General features: G+C 42.0%; 1 protein-coding gene across 2 annotated transcripts in view; it reads right to left on the minus strand.

Moving 5' to 3' along the window:
• Window positions 1-2,845: 2,845 nt before the first annotated feature.
• PDPK1 (3-phosphoinositide dependent protein kinase 1) overlaps window positions 2,846-17,364 on the minus strand; it is a 297,914-nt gene continuing 283,395 nt past the window's right edge. For both annotated transcript variants that reach the window (XM_069209886.1, XM_069209887.1), the window contains one exon: window positions 2,846-5,110. In XM_069209886.1, coding sequence (XP_069065987.1) covers window positions 4,997-5,110 — 114 coding nt within the window. In that variant the 3' untranslated portion in view covers window positions 2,846-4,996. The remainder of the gene's footprint in view (window positions 5,111-17,364) is intronic.

Here is a 17,364-nt window from a genome sequence, read left to right on the forward strand (position 1 = left end):
GTAGGCTGTGGTAGTTGCACCAACAGCAGTTGTTCTAGGAAACTGTTAAACATGGCCCTCTCTGCAGGGTCACCCCCAAACGTTTTCACCCCCCCGTTTCCTGAACCCGTTTTTGTTGGCTTCTGGACACTGTGCACTTTACCACTAACCAACCAGGGTCATCTACACAACCTGAAGGCCCTCGATAAACATAGATGGCCCTACACGTTGAAACGGCATAGAACACTGGGTACTTGGATAGCCCAGATGAATGCCATTAATTATGGCAGCATATACCAAAATTAGGGAGAAGCGTACAGAGTAGGGAAACATGCTATAAAATCCATAACTGGCTTCCAGGTTCCCTCAAGAATCTTTGTCTCGACCCTCCGGTCTTAGCATAGCATTTCCATTGCAACCAGCGACCATAACCTGCAAGACTATATGGATGTGCCAGAGATTATTGCCAAGAATATTTGGCCAAGCTCCAATGACCCAAAACACTAAGGGCTCTGAGAATGAATGGGATTCCAAATGAAAAGGAGTAAGCAGGCTCCCGCTAGAGTTGACAGGGCAAGGAAAGGGGTCTGAAAAGCCCATGGTAGAACGTTACAGAGGAACAGAGGATGGAGTCCTTCAGAACTGGATAAGAAATACCCATGTGGTTGAAGTGATGTTTGTTTGAAAATTTGTTATGTATGTCATTGAAATATATGACCACAAAATATGTTTCCAAAAAAAGAAAAACAGAACCCTGGGCCATGTGAAGAAGAGTAACAGCATGGGGCTTTATGATGAGCCCTGTGGGACTGCACAGTAAAAACAGATCAATAGTGAGCTATAGATACTGCTTGGGTGCGTCCTTTGGAAATGACACAAACCAGATTAATACATTGCCTTGTTATGCAGCTTTGGAAGTCTTTCTGGAAGAATGTCGTGCAAAACCATGTCAAAGGCCGCTACGACATCGACGAGGATATCGGCAGCAGAGCTCCTGGCATCCAGAATCATCTGCTTGTCATTACTGATGGCTATCAACATGGTTTCAGGCATAAGAACCGGCAGAAGTTTTGATAGTTATTTATAAGATAGTTATCTTCTATGTCTTGAAAGTTGCATAGTACCACAACGTTCTCTGATTTTAACAGACAAAGGTAGGAGAGATATAGGACGGTAGTTTGAGAGTATTGCAGGATTTAGTGTGGGATTTTTCAACAGAGGGACTAGGAGCACGGTTTTCCACAGAGCAGGGACCACTGAAAGGACAATGGCTTTCATAAACTTATCTGGACAGGGACCCGGGGGGGACAGAGGAAATTAGAAAAGATGACATCTTGACTTACCAATAAGAAATCTGACCAGAGTGCTAGAGGAAGACGAGAGGAGGTGAAACTCAGTCTTGCATAGATTCAAATAAATGATTATCTATTACAAAAGAACTTAAAGCCCCATATTCTTATGCTAGAAGAAGTCTGATAAACCAGAGCGGAGGTTTTGTGAAAGTGACTGATTAAATAAAATGTAGATTTATATAATGCAGCTCAGCACCCATGAGGGTCTCAAGGCGCTGTCTGTGGGCATGGTGAGATTATGTGATTTGCCCAGAATCACAGGACATTGTGCCGATGCTGAGGCTCGAACCCGGATCCTCGGCTCCTTAGGGGGTCACTCTGACTGCTGCACTACATAGCTTCAGGATGAGCTATGAAATGTAAATAGTGAAAATGTCATTAGCAATATTTTATTTAAATTGCGATGTGCTAGTGGTAGTGCTTGGCACAAGCATTGTTTATTAACATTTTGTAAACATGTAATGCCAGAGTCTTGGAAGCTTTTACATCTTTTAGCCACAGACATTTCTTCACTATACCAGGGAGCAGATGGAGTCATTCTGTGAGGGCCTTAGTTTTCAACAGGAGAATGACATCTAAGGCTGACGTGACCCAGTTGTTGAAGAGATCCATGGACATATTTATGTCTTCCAATGGCATAGGCCAAGTACATTCTAAAAGAGCAACACATTTAGGGAGATCTTGCTTGGATCATGAACGATTCAATAAAAAGGAAGATTAACTGCAAATAGCTCTGGTATGATATACCTTATTAATAGTGAAAAGAATGGCCTTGTGATCTGTCCAAATGAGCTCTAATGAGGAAAGAGACTCTGCAAGGCTATGACATATATCTGATCAAGTGTGGGGCAAGACGAATGAGTAGACCCTTGGACCAGTTGGGGAAAATCAAAAAATTTACGTTGAGCACCTTTGAGGCTGCCTTATTCTGCTCATCGTCAACATGAACAATTAAATTGTTGGAGTTCAGGTAAGAAGTAGAAATGAAGTCTTGTAGAGACAGCATAACATTTTTCATGGGCCCAGGAGGTCTGTAAAAAATTGAGTACTTTAATAGACCAATTAAAGTCCTAGAGAAGGCAACGATTCACTGTCAGACAGCAGAAGTATCACTCAGGTGGAAACTAGACCAAAAAAGCTGCTCTATTAATGACCAACACGCATGTTGAAATAAATGTATAATTTTAAAAGTGTTCATTAATCTTGTTCGACCTGCAGAAATAATAAAAATAAAAAAATCATATGATGAGACACCCATAACTAAAAAGAAAAGTTTTACGTTGTAGCAAATGGAGAGTTAATATCTTCTACTGGGTCCTCTGCTCATTCACAGGGGATGAACAAACCAGCTTATATCATAAAGTATGGCCTGTAAAGAGAACTACCTTGCTTAGAATCCAATATTAATGTAACTGATGTATATTTGCCTGTATCAGGTACAGCAAAAAGTTCTGAGTCTAGGAGACTGAACATCAAACACCATTGACATACGAAATAATTAACAGAACACACAATTCACCGATAACCCTACATGCTTTTTATTACAAGACTACCGAGCATATGTGAAAACCTCATCATTCAATAACTACATCTAAAGCACAAATATCTGGAAAGAGAATAAACAGATTCATTAAATTATGAGAAATATGAATAGATCATTGACCAAATAGAAAATTTATATAATAAAGCCAGGAAAAAAAGTTGTAAAATATAGTTTACAATAATTATTCACATTCAAGGCTGTACAGTAATACATACAACAATGTGGCCCCGAACATGAATTTAATCCAAATAATTCATATATTAGAATTTAAATAACACAGACTGAACTAGAGGCCAACAATTAGCCAGCAAATAACCTTATACAAGAATAAAAATACAAAAGTGTATATCCTAATATCATTGCATTATTTGCTTCTGTTTTCATACATTTTTTCCATTTCTTGTTTTGCTTTGCCTGTACATCACAGTTAGTCAGCTACAAACCAGGTTATTACACATAACTGACTGCCACTAACCAGAAAGAAAGCTAATGTATGATTACATCTTTTCCTTACGGTCTATGTTTTTGTTAAAGAAACTGCTGTTCTAAATGCTTATATTTTTAATACATTTCGATGACATCCAAACTCAGCACATGGTCGTTATAGGAGGCTTTTAGCAGTAAATAAGCCCAATTCCACATACAGTCATTCTACACAGAGACTTGAGGACTGGGTGAGCCACGTTTCACCAGGCTACCTGTACTTTTACAAACAATAATGTACTCACTGCACACACATTTGTGTTATTACTTGTGATGTGGAAGAAGTATAAGCTAGAACATACAGTGCTTGAAAGCTGCTGCAAAATGATTGTGGTGCCCCCACATTACTTGCAAATGTATCACATTTGGATCTAATCTATACTTAGGTTACTGTTTGTATGTAACAGTGCAGATAAGGTTTATTCTAAATAAACAGAAATGTTCTTGACCACAACCATTTAAAATGAAAGTTGCAATTAACAGACCAATATGAAAGTTAAGAATTGTCATTTAGTAGACATGACTAAAGTACCATACACGTTTCAACATGTCAACTTATCACACGGCGAAACTGATCCATAATGAGAGGGGTGGCCCAATACATTTGTTTTCACATGTATTTCAGGACTGAATAAAATAGTTTTAACAGAGTATATGTCTGCAAATAGCACACTTGCATTTACTGTGCAGTCCTATACACAGAGGAAGTGACTCAATGCTAAATATTTGCACCATCTGAAAGAAAAATCCATCTCTGATGTGTTGTGAAGCTTTTACACACTAAAATATTCATAAATTTGCAACGTTTGTACGCATTAAAAGCATTCTCAAAAACACACTGTTTTGTTAAGATCACAAAATTTAAACTAAAATCAAAGGCCATGTCATAGTTTACATGATAACATAAATGTAAGATTTGCAGTGGAGGAAAAACTTCAGTGCCATGTTTCTTTCTTGCAATCTGAACCTACTTTTCAGAATATTGAATGCCTGTCAAAGACACACAATGCATTTGAATACACAAGTATAAGTACCATGTAAATCCTGTAAGCAGATTTAAGAGTAAAAGCTATGTAAGGGATCTACTGACCTTACTGCAAGTGCCACACACCAAATAAGCAAATAAAACAGAGTTGACATTACACCTTAGCATAGTTGTATATAACTCCCTGCTAATATACCATTTTATAACAACCAGAAAGTAAATACACAACTGAAAGGCCTGAACTACAGAACTGCACGCATACACAAAAATGTGTGTGTGTGTGTGTGTGATTTTAATTGTGTCCATATGGATGGGTTCTTAAACTGATGTTAATGCTAAGTTAAGCCCCTTAAAATCTATCCACTAACTGGCTACACAAATTGAGCTGAAGTGCACACAAGTCAGATGTTTACTGCAACGATACACATGTGGAAGGAAGCCTCAACAAAAGCACAATGAGCAAGCAAAGCAACCCTGAATTCCATTTATATTTGATTTAAAAATAAACAATATTTCAAACATATGCTTTCCCTCAAGGTTGTAAATAGGTGGCTTTAGGAAGGCTCTTCAGGTTTGCTGCAGAGCTCATGACTTGAATCAGGGAGGCCTAGCAGCAGATAGGGAGACTTATTTACTATGTTTCGCCAAACACTGTTATATGCTAGTATTCTGATGGTTCTGGTATCTGTGCCTCCAAACCTCTTGAATCTTTTTGCACCATTTATGGGCATTGCCGCTGGGATCCATCAGGTAATAGGTTCTATTTGGCTACAAAAAGAAAGAGATGGAAAAAACAATCAGATGGCAGAATTAATGTAACAGACTAAAGGCGTTTTAGTTTTGAGCGGCATTGACAAAAATCACTTCAAGAATACATACTGAAAATTTCAATAGCAAAACAACAGGTAGTAATGCAGAGCATACTTGATGTCAGGCAGTGCTTTTTCTTACAGTTTGAGTACGTGTGTCATCACAGGCCACTATGAAATGGGTACCCGTTTTATTCAAATTGCTTTGAATTAAAGTACCCTAATCACAATTTTATAACATTAGGTGCACTGCCAAGACACTAGGGAAAGCGTAAAGGACATTGAGTGGAAAGAAATCTCTTTTTGATACTCCACTAGCTGATTTACATCAGGATGGTCTCTTCAGATACATCGTAGATATATAAATAAAGGAGAAATGCATCCAAAAATCTAAATCTACAGGCAACGTGAAAAAATGAAAATTGCCACAAACAACCAAAGCAAAGTCTTGAGAATCAGAAGGTTCAAGAATCTTATTTCAGTTCTTGGAAGAGAAAAGGTATACTCCATATTTTGCTTTTCAAACATTCTTTCCCTCTACAAAATAGTAAGTATGTGTAACCACAGAAGAGACTGAAATCATCATGAACAGCATTCACTCTGGAGCTCCAAAGGACCCCTGTCCTCACCACATCTACAACAGAGCCAAGAGCATCGATAGCCCCCAAACTCTGCAAGACTGCTCAATCACAACAGATACCTTCCCCGAAGATTGGAAACACACCGAAGTCCGACCCCTCCTGAAGAAACCTACAGCCAGACCCATCAGAGCTCAAGAACGTCCGACCCATCTCACTGCTACCCTACCCAGCCAATATCCTGGAAAAAGCCATAAACTCGCAGCTGCGACAATTACTCGAGGACAACTCCTCTCTGGATACCTCTCAGTCTGGATTCCACAGCAACCACAGCACAGAGACAGCTCTTATTGCAGCCATCAATGACATTCACACACTCCTCGACCACAGACACACCGCAGCACTCATACTCCTCTACCTCTCAGCAGCCTTTGACATGGTCTCACACAGCACCCATAGGCACCCACAGCACAGGAAGAACACAATGTCAGGCCCCCACCCTTCATATCCAAACCAACAGAAGTCTGCTGTGGAGTCCCTCAGGGATCCTCCCTGAGCCCAACGCTCTTCAACATATATATGGCCCCAATGGCAGCCATCGTCAGACAACAAAATGAACATTGTGTCATATGTTGATGACACACAACTCATCATATTCATTACTGAAGACCCGGACAAAGTTAAGCGGAACTTTCCCACCGGGATGAAAGCCATCACCACCTGGATGAGGGAGAGCTGCCTCAAGCTCAACTTAGACAGGACTGAGCTCATCTTCAGAAACTACACCTCAGCCTGGGACGACTCCTGGTGGGCCACACCGCTCAGAGCATGACCTACTTAAACTGACCACTCCCGTCACCTAGGAATCATCCTTGACTCCTCCCTATTTATGACTCAACAGGTAAACACAGCCACCTCTTCCTACTGGCACACACTCTGCCAACTCTGCAAAATCTTTAAATGGATCCCGGTCGACTGCTGCAAAATAACCACCCACACCCTAGTCACTAGCAAGCTCAACTACGGCAATGCACTCTACATAAGCACCACAATAAAGAATAGAAACTACAACTCATCCAAAATGCTGCAAGACTCATCCTGAACCTCCCCCACCAAGAACACATCTCCCAAAACCTAAGGACCCCCCCCAATGGCTCCCAGTAGAGAAGCAAATTAACTTCAAATTACTCACTCACACCTACAAGAACCTGCACAATATCAGACCTGCCTACCTGAACCATCGCATCTCCTTCCATAACCCTGTCAGACCCCTCCGCTCCGCACAGCAGGCGCTAGCTACAGTCCAACGCTTCCAGAAAACCACAGCCGGAGGAAGATCTTTTGCATACTTCGCAGCTCAGAGCTGGAACAACCTGCCAACGCATCTCAGACAAAGCCCAGCGCTCACCATCTTCAGGAAGAACCTCAAAACATCGAATGAAGCAGGACCCACCACCAGCACTTTGAGACCCTCACGGGCGAGTAGTTGCGCTTTACAAAAACAAAAACTGTTTGATTGAACACTTTAAAAAAAACAAAAAACTGTGGATCCAGGCCTGATGTGAGAAAGAAAACGGCAGCCACAACTTTCCTCTCAGTTGTGGCCAGTCAATCAGGGCCATGCTTCTCCCTCAGATCTGTGGATCCTCCAAGATGGATCCGTGTCCCTAGTTCCTTTATCAACTACAAATCTAATGAATGAGTTTACAACAAATCGCAAAACACACTTTTTCTGGACCAAGATCTAGCTTTCTGCCAAATCTGGTGTAATTCCGCTCAGCGGTTTGGGCTGTAGTCGTGTCTTAGATTCCTATGCATGGGAAAAATGCGTTCTCACACCCATACAGCCACTCACACACATCACTCATAAACCCACAAAACCACTCACACCCACCCACACAGCCACTAAGACTTACAATACCACTCACAGAACACAGCTACCCACACACTCACATACTTAAATACCCACTGATCCAACCAACCACTCACATACCCACTCACACCTACAAAGACACCCACACACCCACTCAAAGACCTCCACACCCACTCACGCACCCATATATCCACTCAGACATCCACTTACATACCCACACAACCACTAACACACCAATACAGCCACTCACAGAGCCACACAACCATTCAAACACCCAAACACCCACACAGCCACTTCCACATGCACTCACACATACAGGCAGAGATACACTGACAGAAACTGCAATAGCATGTTTGTATTAAATACATTGTTGTTATAGTATTGACTGTGTGCTTATGGTTAGGGACAGCGCAGATCCATTAATTGAATTTTAAAAAGTAAGACTTGTTGAATTCCATTTATAGAAAGTTACGTTATCTTAATTTTTTAGTTTTTAGTTGTAAAATATATATTAAGAATGAATGTGTGAATATTTATTAACTTGTGAAAATTAACATTGGTAAATTGAACGTACGAGTCAAATTGTAGTAGAATATATATCTTTTAAAAAAAACAACGGTTACAGGGATGTTATAGTTAGGAAATAGCATTTAAAAACCGTAGAAATTCACTGAAAAAACAAAGGTTACAGGGACATTGTAGATAGGAAATCGAATAAAAAAATAAAATAAAAAATAAATTAGAAATGAACTAAAAAAGCCAAAAGTTACAGAGACGTTCTAGTTGGGTTTAGATTTTACACCCACAAAACCATAGAAATTCAGCAGTGATAGTTCACATTTTACATCACTTATGACATTCAGTGACATCACTGATGACATCTCAAAGAACTTCACGGATGACATTATCCAGCAAAGTAAACTTCAATATACTTCAGAAAATACCATTTACTTTTGATTGAATAAGAGAATGAGATAGGTGAGAAACGTGCAGCAGAGAGCTCACTGTAACCTTAACACTCACTAATCACCCAGGAAAGCATTCTCAGTGGATAGTCTTGTCTCTTCTAAACAACTACTCTAAACACTAATCACCAAAGTAAGAAATCTAACCATACAAGCTAGTCTGTCGCAAACCACAACACCATATTTAGCTCTCGCCCTCTCTTTCTTTCTATGTCCAAACCACTAGTAAAATTATTCTTCATCCTGGAGAAAGGTGTCAGCAGAGAGGACAAGCTATTGCAAACCACTAGTACACTAAACCATCACCCCATAGAGAGGTCTTAGTGAACAGACTTGAATTTTAAATGAATTTATTGCACACTACTACTACACTCATTCATCACAAAGGAGAGAGATCGAAGCAAAGTGGCAGTATTTCATAAAATCCAACTAGTCAGCCATCACTACCATACACTGACATCAGCAGGGGACATGTTTCAGCAGAGGCTAGTTCACTCAAATAGTACACCCACATTAAAAACAGGAATATAGTTCAGACTTATTATTAGTACAGAAAGAATAGTAATTTAACTTATGCAGTAGCTCAGTATATATCTTTCAGTGTCAGAAATGTTTACGTAACATACTCATTGGATGATTTCACTGACCAGGTCATGAGTGTTGTAATATGCGAGTTCATAAACAGTGCATTGCATGGGATGCAAGTTATAGTTAGCTCAGCTAAATGTCTATATATCACAGTGGAGGTCGGGCAGTTATAGTTAGGACCAGTGCAGAGTTCAAGGACCCTCCCCAAGAGGTCCATAGAAGGAGCATTGTTTATGTAAAAGGTAAGGGCTCCTGGTGGTAGTCAGAGTTCACTCACACACATACTAGTTATTTGAAGTAAATCTTGTAGACTGATGCAGACAGTTAACAAGAAAATACCTGTCTTGGCTCTGACTAATAGCTGTAACAGGAAACCTGTGGGTGGATTCTGCAGCACGTCAAAGGCTACCTTCAAAAAGTGCCACTCTGTTGAGGTGTTGAACACTAGTTATCTTCAGAGATTTGAACCAGCGCTCTTTTGTCTCCTCTATTCATATGGGCCTTTAGGAGACACTTTTTTTTCTGTCCTGGCTTCTCCAGTGTCCCCTAATGGCAGGAAGAAAGACTGGCCATAGTGTAACGTTTAACCCTTAGGTATGAATTAGGACCGGTTGCCACAGACATACAAGTTACCAGCTGCATGCACTCAAAGCTCTTGGATTACACAGATTTCATCAAAGTAGAAAGAAAAATATTCACATCTAGCAATTGAGAGCTCTCTTCTCAGAAACTGAAGAATGCATATAATAAAACATTATTATCCTACATTATTTCCAAATACAATGTGTGAAATTTTCAGTTAGTCAGAAAAGCCAATATAAGACTTTGAGGTACTTGGTAAGTCCTCTCTTTGTTGGTGCCTGTTTTTCCTCACCACACTTAGGGCCTCATTACGAAAGCCGCGGGCGCCAAAAGACCGCCAGCGCTGGTGGTCTTCCGCCACCCATTTCACTGATACTGCCAGAATTCGACCACTTTGGGCGGAAATCTAGCAGTAATCGTGGTGGCGGTGGAGGCGCCTGGGAGGTTCCACCACTGGCCCGCCCCATCAGCGGTGGAAGCACCCCTTCCCATTCGATGCCGGACAGCCTTCTCCCGGGAACAGGTAAGGTGATCGTCTGACAGGGGTGGGTGGTGTTATGTGTGCGTGTACGAGTGTGTGGTGTCTGCGTGTGTGCATGAATGTGTGTGTGTGTGTGTGTGTGTGTGTGTGTGTGTGTGCGTGGTTGTATGTGTGTCTGAATGTTGAAGTGAGTGCGTGTTTGCATGTAAGTGTGTATGCGAATGTGAGTGTTGTGGTGAATGTGTGTTTGCGTGTGAGTATGCGTGTTTAGGTGGGTGTGAGTATGCGTGCTTGAATGTGTGTATGAATGTTGTTGTGGATGCGTGTTTCGATGTGTGTGAGTAAATGAGTGTATGAATGTTGTCGTGAATTCATGTCTGGATGCGTGTGAGTGAATGCGTGTATTTAAGTGTAGGTGAAAGGGTGTTTGTGTGGTGCGTGTGGGTGTCTGTGTGCAAATATGCGGGAAGGAGGGGCACTGTGTCTGAAGGGGGTGGGAGGCACTGTGGCTGAATTGGGGGATGGGGGCGCTGTGGGTGAAGGGGGAGGAGGGATCTAGTGCTTGCTTTGGGGGGGGGGGAGGGGGCAACCTGCCACACTCACAATGTGGCGGTCTGCGCTGCCAGCCTGTTAGTGGTGGGACCGCCACATTTACCCTGGCAGACAAAAGACCACCAGGGTCTAAATGAAGGCCTTAGATTTCTGGACTTGAATGGAAAGCACAAGAATAGGAGATTTTGCATTTTTTGTTTATTAAAGTCATGGTGCCTATATTTGAGTGCATACACATTTAAATTCGGAGTTAAACAAGGCCATACTTTCAGAAGAAGGGGGATGCTCTATACTCTCTTGTGTACATGTGCTTTCGCTTAGAGATCTTGTTAATTTTATCACCTACCCTCCTGAGGTGCTTTAAAACATTGGGGGAAAGGGGGGGGGGTGTCTGTAGATGATGGGGCAGGGCTTACACTTCTTTTTTTTTTAATCACAGTTTCTCCGTGTTAGCGTCCCACTCCCATCTGGTATAGCTCTCTCATATGCTCATGATGTTTTTCTACAGTTTTGAATTCTCAAATTGTTAAATGTGGTCTCAAAAAAGGGCTCCTCTGTATTCTCATGAAAATTGACCTTGACTTAGAACCTAACATTTTTGCTTTAACTCCTTCCAAACTAACCTCTCCTTACTTTTCATCCTTTGCACACCTCTTTTTCGGAGTTCAGACTATTCTAAATCACATGCATGTCTGCTTATCCATAGCTGTATTCCTGCAAACTGCCCACACCTCACTTCAAATATCAAACTTCCCTAATCTACTAATCTTCTGTAGCTCAACCATTTGCATGAAATCACATACCCTGTCCCACTAAATATTACACGTAACTCCTAGTAATTTAATCTACCACATAGAACCTGAGGCAAATGCATAGAAAACCCCCCACTAGCCTTGGGTTTCAGAGCAGCGTAAAATGCCCCATTATTGGTAGTAAGCATTATATTTATGCAGTTACAAAACAATACAATAAACCTCCTGGCCTATACTAATTGTAATACCATACCACTCAGTGGTCAGTCTATGAACTGTAGATCATACATGCTGAATAATAATTCCCTATACCGCTTAACACTGTTGCCCTCACATAAGATAAAACATCTATGGAGCACTTCGCCACATCAATTAAGCAGGCATGAAATAATTGATGAAAACTGCCACATGTTGCTGGCTAATAGAAAACTTTTATTTAGTCTATCACTGAGGGTCCCAACAGCCTACTTGGTATGACCGCTTCTTGCCATCCCGCAATGACAATGAGATATGGGATGATATTAAAAAAGTCCCCACCAGCAGATGTCTACAATTTCTCCTTCCAGTTTATGCCTGCTCAGGATCATAAACTTTAAACAAAATATCTCAGAATGGACCCCAAAGTACAGCGAAGTGGTCTTTGGTCATAAGAAATACCATAAAGAGCTGCTCAAAGCTGCCACCTTTTGGAAAACTTTAATCTACACATCTGACTCATTCTTCAACCTTCACACTGCTAAGCGATCTGTCCCAGAACACATAACCGCACCTCTGAGGTCATCACAAATGACATGGAAACACTTCCAATTAAGATAAAAACAAATACAACCTACTTCCAACCATACATCCTACAAGGTATCATTGTAGGCAATCGCTTCAGTTCCATACATAGGAATGGCGCTACATAAATGTTACACTACAAGTATGCCACTGTATATATACAGGGAGTGCAGAATTATTAGGCAAGTTGTATTTTTGAGGATTAATTTTATTATTGAACAACAACCATGTTCTCAATGAACCCAAAAAACTCATTAATATCAAAGCTGAATATTTTTGGAAGTAGTTTTTAGTTTGTTTTTAGTTTTAGCTATGTTAGGGGGATATCTGTGTGTGCAGGTGACTATTACTGTGCATAATTATTAGGCAACTTAACAAAAAACAAATATATACCCATTTCAATTATTTATTATTACCAGTGAAACCAATATAACATCTCAACATTCACAAATATACATTTCTGACATTCAAAAACAAAACAAAAACAAATCAGTGACCAATATAGCCACCTTTCTTTGCAAGGACACTCAAAAGCCTGCCATCCATGGATTCTGTCAGTGTTTTGATCTGTTCACCATCAACATTGCGTGCAGCAGCAACCACAGCCTCCCAGACACTGTTCAGAGAGGTGTACTGTTTTCCCTCCTTGTAAATCTCACATTTGATGATGGACCACAGGTTCTCAATGGGGTTCAGATCAGGTGAACAAGGAGGCCATGTCATTAGATTTCCTTCTTTTATACCCTTTCTTGCCAGCCACGCTGTGGAGTACTTGGACGCGTGTGATGGAGCATTGTCCTGCATGAAAATCATGTTTTTCTTGAAGGATGCAGACTTCTTCCTGTACCACTGCTTGAAGAAGGTGTCTACCAGGAACTGGCAGTAGGACTGGGAGTTGAGCTTGATTCCATCCTCAACCCGAAAAGGCCCCACAAGCTCATCTTTGATGATACCAGCCCAAACCAGTACTCCACCTCCACCTTGCTGGCGTCTGAGTCGGACTGGAGCTCTCTGCCCTTTACCAATCCAGCCACGGGCCCATCCATCTGGCCCATCAAGACTCACTCTCATTTCATCAGTCCATAAAACCTTAGAAAATCAGTCTTGAGATATTTCTTGGCCCAGTCTTGACGTTTCAGCTTGTGTGTCTTGTTCAGTGGTGGTCGTCTTTCAGCCTTTCTTACCTTGGCCATGTCTCTGAGTATTGCACACCTTGTGCTTTTGGGCACTCCAGTGATGTTGCAGCTCTGAAATATGGCCAAACTGGGGGCAAGTGGCATCGTGGCAGCTGCACGCTTGACTTTTCTCAGTTCATGGGCAGTTATTTTGCGCCTTGGTTTTTCCACACGCTTCTTGCGACCCTGTTGACTATTTTGAATGAAACGCCTGATTGTTCGATGATCACGCTTCAGAAGCTTTGCAATTTTAAGAGTGCTGCATCCCTCTGCAAGATATCTCACTATTTTTGACTTTTCTGAGCCTGTCAAGTCCTTCTTTTGACCCATTTTGCCAAAGGAAAGGAAGTTGCCTAATAATTATGCACACCTGATATAGGGTGTTGATGTCATTAGACCACACCCCTTCTCATTACAGAGATGCACATCACCTAATATGCTTAATTGGTAGTAGGCTTTCGAGCCTATACAGCTTGGAGTAAGACAACATGCATAAAGAGGATGATGTGGTCAAAATACTCATTTGCCTAATAATTCTGCACTCCCTGTAGATACGTATGTGCAGATGAGTGTCTGTATATGGGTTTATGATTCTTTCTATAACAATACATTTATAGGTCTGAGTACGTAAGTATGACTTTAGGTAAGGTACCTGGAAAGACAGAACAATATATATTAAAAAAAAAAGTTGATGTATATTTATGCACAACGTGCTTGTCTGAACAGGTCTGCACTATTTGAGTAATCTACTTATTGTTCAAAAATATAGTGTACTGCATATATCTGTGAAAGTATTTATGTATACATGTAATGATGTGTATATATTTTAATGTGTGCGTTTCTCTGTACATATTATTTTTAGTTATTAAAAATACACTACAAAACTGTATTCTGGAAACAACCAGGTACGGGTAGGCGTCTTTCACGCCACTGAGATGACACGCAAATCTTTATAGACCCGACTATATCCGTAGGGTCCAGAACGTATGCAATACTATTTGTAAAGAAAAGAATCAAGTGACCAAAACATTAGGTAAAGTCAATTGCTCCCTGCCAAGTTGCACATTCAACAAGCTGGGCGAGTGCACTTCTACGAATTCCCTCAGAGGTTTTAGACTGGCTCAATACCCTGGGAAGAAAGAGCCCTGTGGACCCACCCGTGCGGAAGATCATCTTTGCCTGGCTGATGCAACAGTCTGGTAAGAGGAGCGACACCGGCAGGAGCCCAGGAGAGTCGGGAGTGGGAATAGGAACCTGCTGTGCCCTGATGGGATCATGAGATCAGAAGTGCTAGGGTCACTGGACCACAGTGCTTTTTACCCCCCAAATCAGACTGTTGCCAGACACACAGTGACAGTCCAGATGCAGGCTAGATACCCAGGCCTCTAGAGTGTGGCTGGGTCCACTACCAAAAGGGCTGGCAATAGACATCTGTTCCCCTGCCGATAGATGTTGAGTAGAGCAAAACTGACTACTGGTAAACATGTGAGATGAACCCTAATACCCAGGCGTGTGACAAAACCCAGCATAGTAGGGAGGGTGGTAAAGGCCCACTCTCAAGTTGAAAAGTTTGGAAGCTCCACAACTGTTTTATTTTTCCCTTCCGACTGTCTTTTCTGCTTCTCTGGGGTGGAGGTGCTAGCTGTTGCCTAATTGACTGTATGCTGTATTCTGGGTACACCAATTTTATATTCCATGGCAGGAGATGCAAGGGCCTATTCTTTTGCGGTGTGCTGAGTACCTCTTTGGTCATGAGGCTCAGGGAGGACATGGTTCCTTGACCTGTATAGCATTTGTTCATTGCTCTAATTGGAGGGCGGGTGGGGTGGGGTGGTGACTGGTAACCTTCTGGTCATAAGTTGAGCTGGAAGGTGTTCTGCACATTCTGCCTGAAGGAGGGGGGTGGGAGAGATGTTGGATGGAAAGTTTACTGTTGTTGATGTATTATAGGGAAGTGCTCTTTATGCCAGTTGGATGTCGTAGTGTGTAGAAAAGCCCAGTGGGAGGTCCTTGGACTCTAATACCCTGGCTCATGCAGGGGACAGGGAACATGCATAAATTGCTCATGAGGAATATGAGTAGTCTAAATAGGCCAGAGAAACATCACAGAATACACGCTTATTTAAAACATTATTGCATATCAATAGCATTCCTCCAACAAACGCACTAATAGTGTGCCCGTATAGCTAGCCTGCGAAAACAATGGCTATGCCACTTCTTATTTTGGATTTGCACCGATAGCCGTGGGGTTCCATTTCATAAATTGTAGATGTGTGCGGGACTGGAATGGAGATATGATATCCTGTATGGGACTCTAGATGGCCACAAGCTCTGCCTAGTAAATGTTTATGCATCCAATGTAGACGACTGTGCCTTTTTTTGGGGACTTTCTGGCGGCTGCACAGGGATTTATGCCTACAGAGATGATTATACCATGGGATTTCAAATGCACATTTGACAGAGATATAGACAAGCCCCCCTCGTCAGGAAACAAAGCCTAACATGAGCTGGTAGCTGTTTGGCGGGTCCAACACCCACAGACTAGTACATATTCTTGTTACACACTAGCGGCAGACACGTACAGTAGGTTAGATTACTTCCTCACACAGATAGATGCAACCCCAAGAATAATGGATGCAACTTATTTGGCTAGGTATCGGTTTGACTCCTTGTCCCTGCTTTTGACTTGTGAGGCTAAGAAGGTAAGTTACTTACCTGTAATTCGAGTTCCCTTCCAGGGGAATCCTCATCAAAATCATAAGCAGTGAATATTCCTGCCCACATGAAGACCCCAGAGCACATATATATGGAAAATGTCACTTATCCAGTGTACATCTGTTCATGGCATGTTCCGCTGCAGATTCACATGCTGTGCATATGTGTGCCATCTAATGTTGGGCTCGGAGTGCTACAAGTTGTTTTTCTTCGAAGAAGTGTTTTTAAGTCACAGGATCGAGTGACTCCTCCTCTTCAGCTCCATTGCGCCTGGGCATCGCGTCCATGTTAGATTGTTTTCTTTCTGCCATCGGGTTCGGACGCGTTTCCTTTTGCTCCGATAGTTCGAGTTGGAAAAGTTTCAAAACTCTATTTCTCGTCTGTATTGTTTCAATTGCGTTCCATCTTCTATCGACACTTCGGTACTGTCGGATCAAACATCTTTACTCGCCATTTGGGGCACCCGCACCCAACTCGGGCCTAGTCGGGCCGACTGCGTGGAAGCCTCATGGACCGGACTCCATTCCGCTTTTGTCATCAGTGTCACGCTAAATTCCCTTACACGGACCAACATCTCGTCTGTAATCTCTGCCTTTCCCCAGACCATTGGAAGAAAATTGCGAGGCCTGCAGATCTTTCCAATCCAAGAAAACGCTCCAAGACAGAAGAGCACAGAGACTCGAGATAACATCAAAAAGCACTGAACGTCTCAACGTCGAAGAGGAGGAGAATATGCAGACTGCTGTCTCCGTTTGAGGATCCGACTCCGAGCAGAAGTCCGAGGAGGACTGACCGGTCACGGCAGGACAGCACGTGAGTACGCCTGCCCCTGTCCCAGCCAAGCCCAAAAATAAGGCCTTGGGGCCCTCCTGTATCCCTTCATGCCCTGGAGGTGGCTGTTGTGGGACAGTTAGGTCTGTACCTTTTTACTGTGACATAAATAAGAAACCACAGTTAGGTATAGAATGCTGAATGCAAAATGTGTCTGGGGAGGAGGGCGGGTTGCTTATGGATTTGATGAGGACTTCCCTGGAAGAGAACTAGCCTTAGAGGTAAGTAACTTATCATTCTTTTCCAGGGGATCCTCATCAATACTTGTACTCCTGTGGATGAATCAAGAGCTAGCAGCAATAAACATTATTATTATTGAACAAGATTTCTTAAGGAGGCCT

The sequence above is a fragment of the Pleurodeles waltl genome, chromosome 10 (genome assembly GCF_031143425.1).
Source record: "Pleurodeles waltl isolate 20211129_DDA chromosome 10, aPleWal1.hap1.20221129, whole genome shotgun sequence".
NCBI classification, from domain to species: domain Eukaryota; kingdom Metazoa; phylum Chordata; class Amphibia; order Caudata; family Salamandridae; genus Pleurodeles; species Pleurodeles waltl.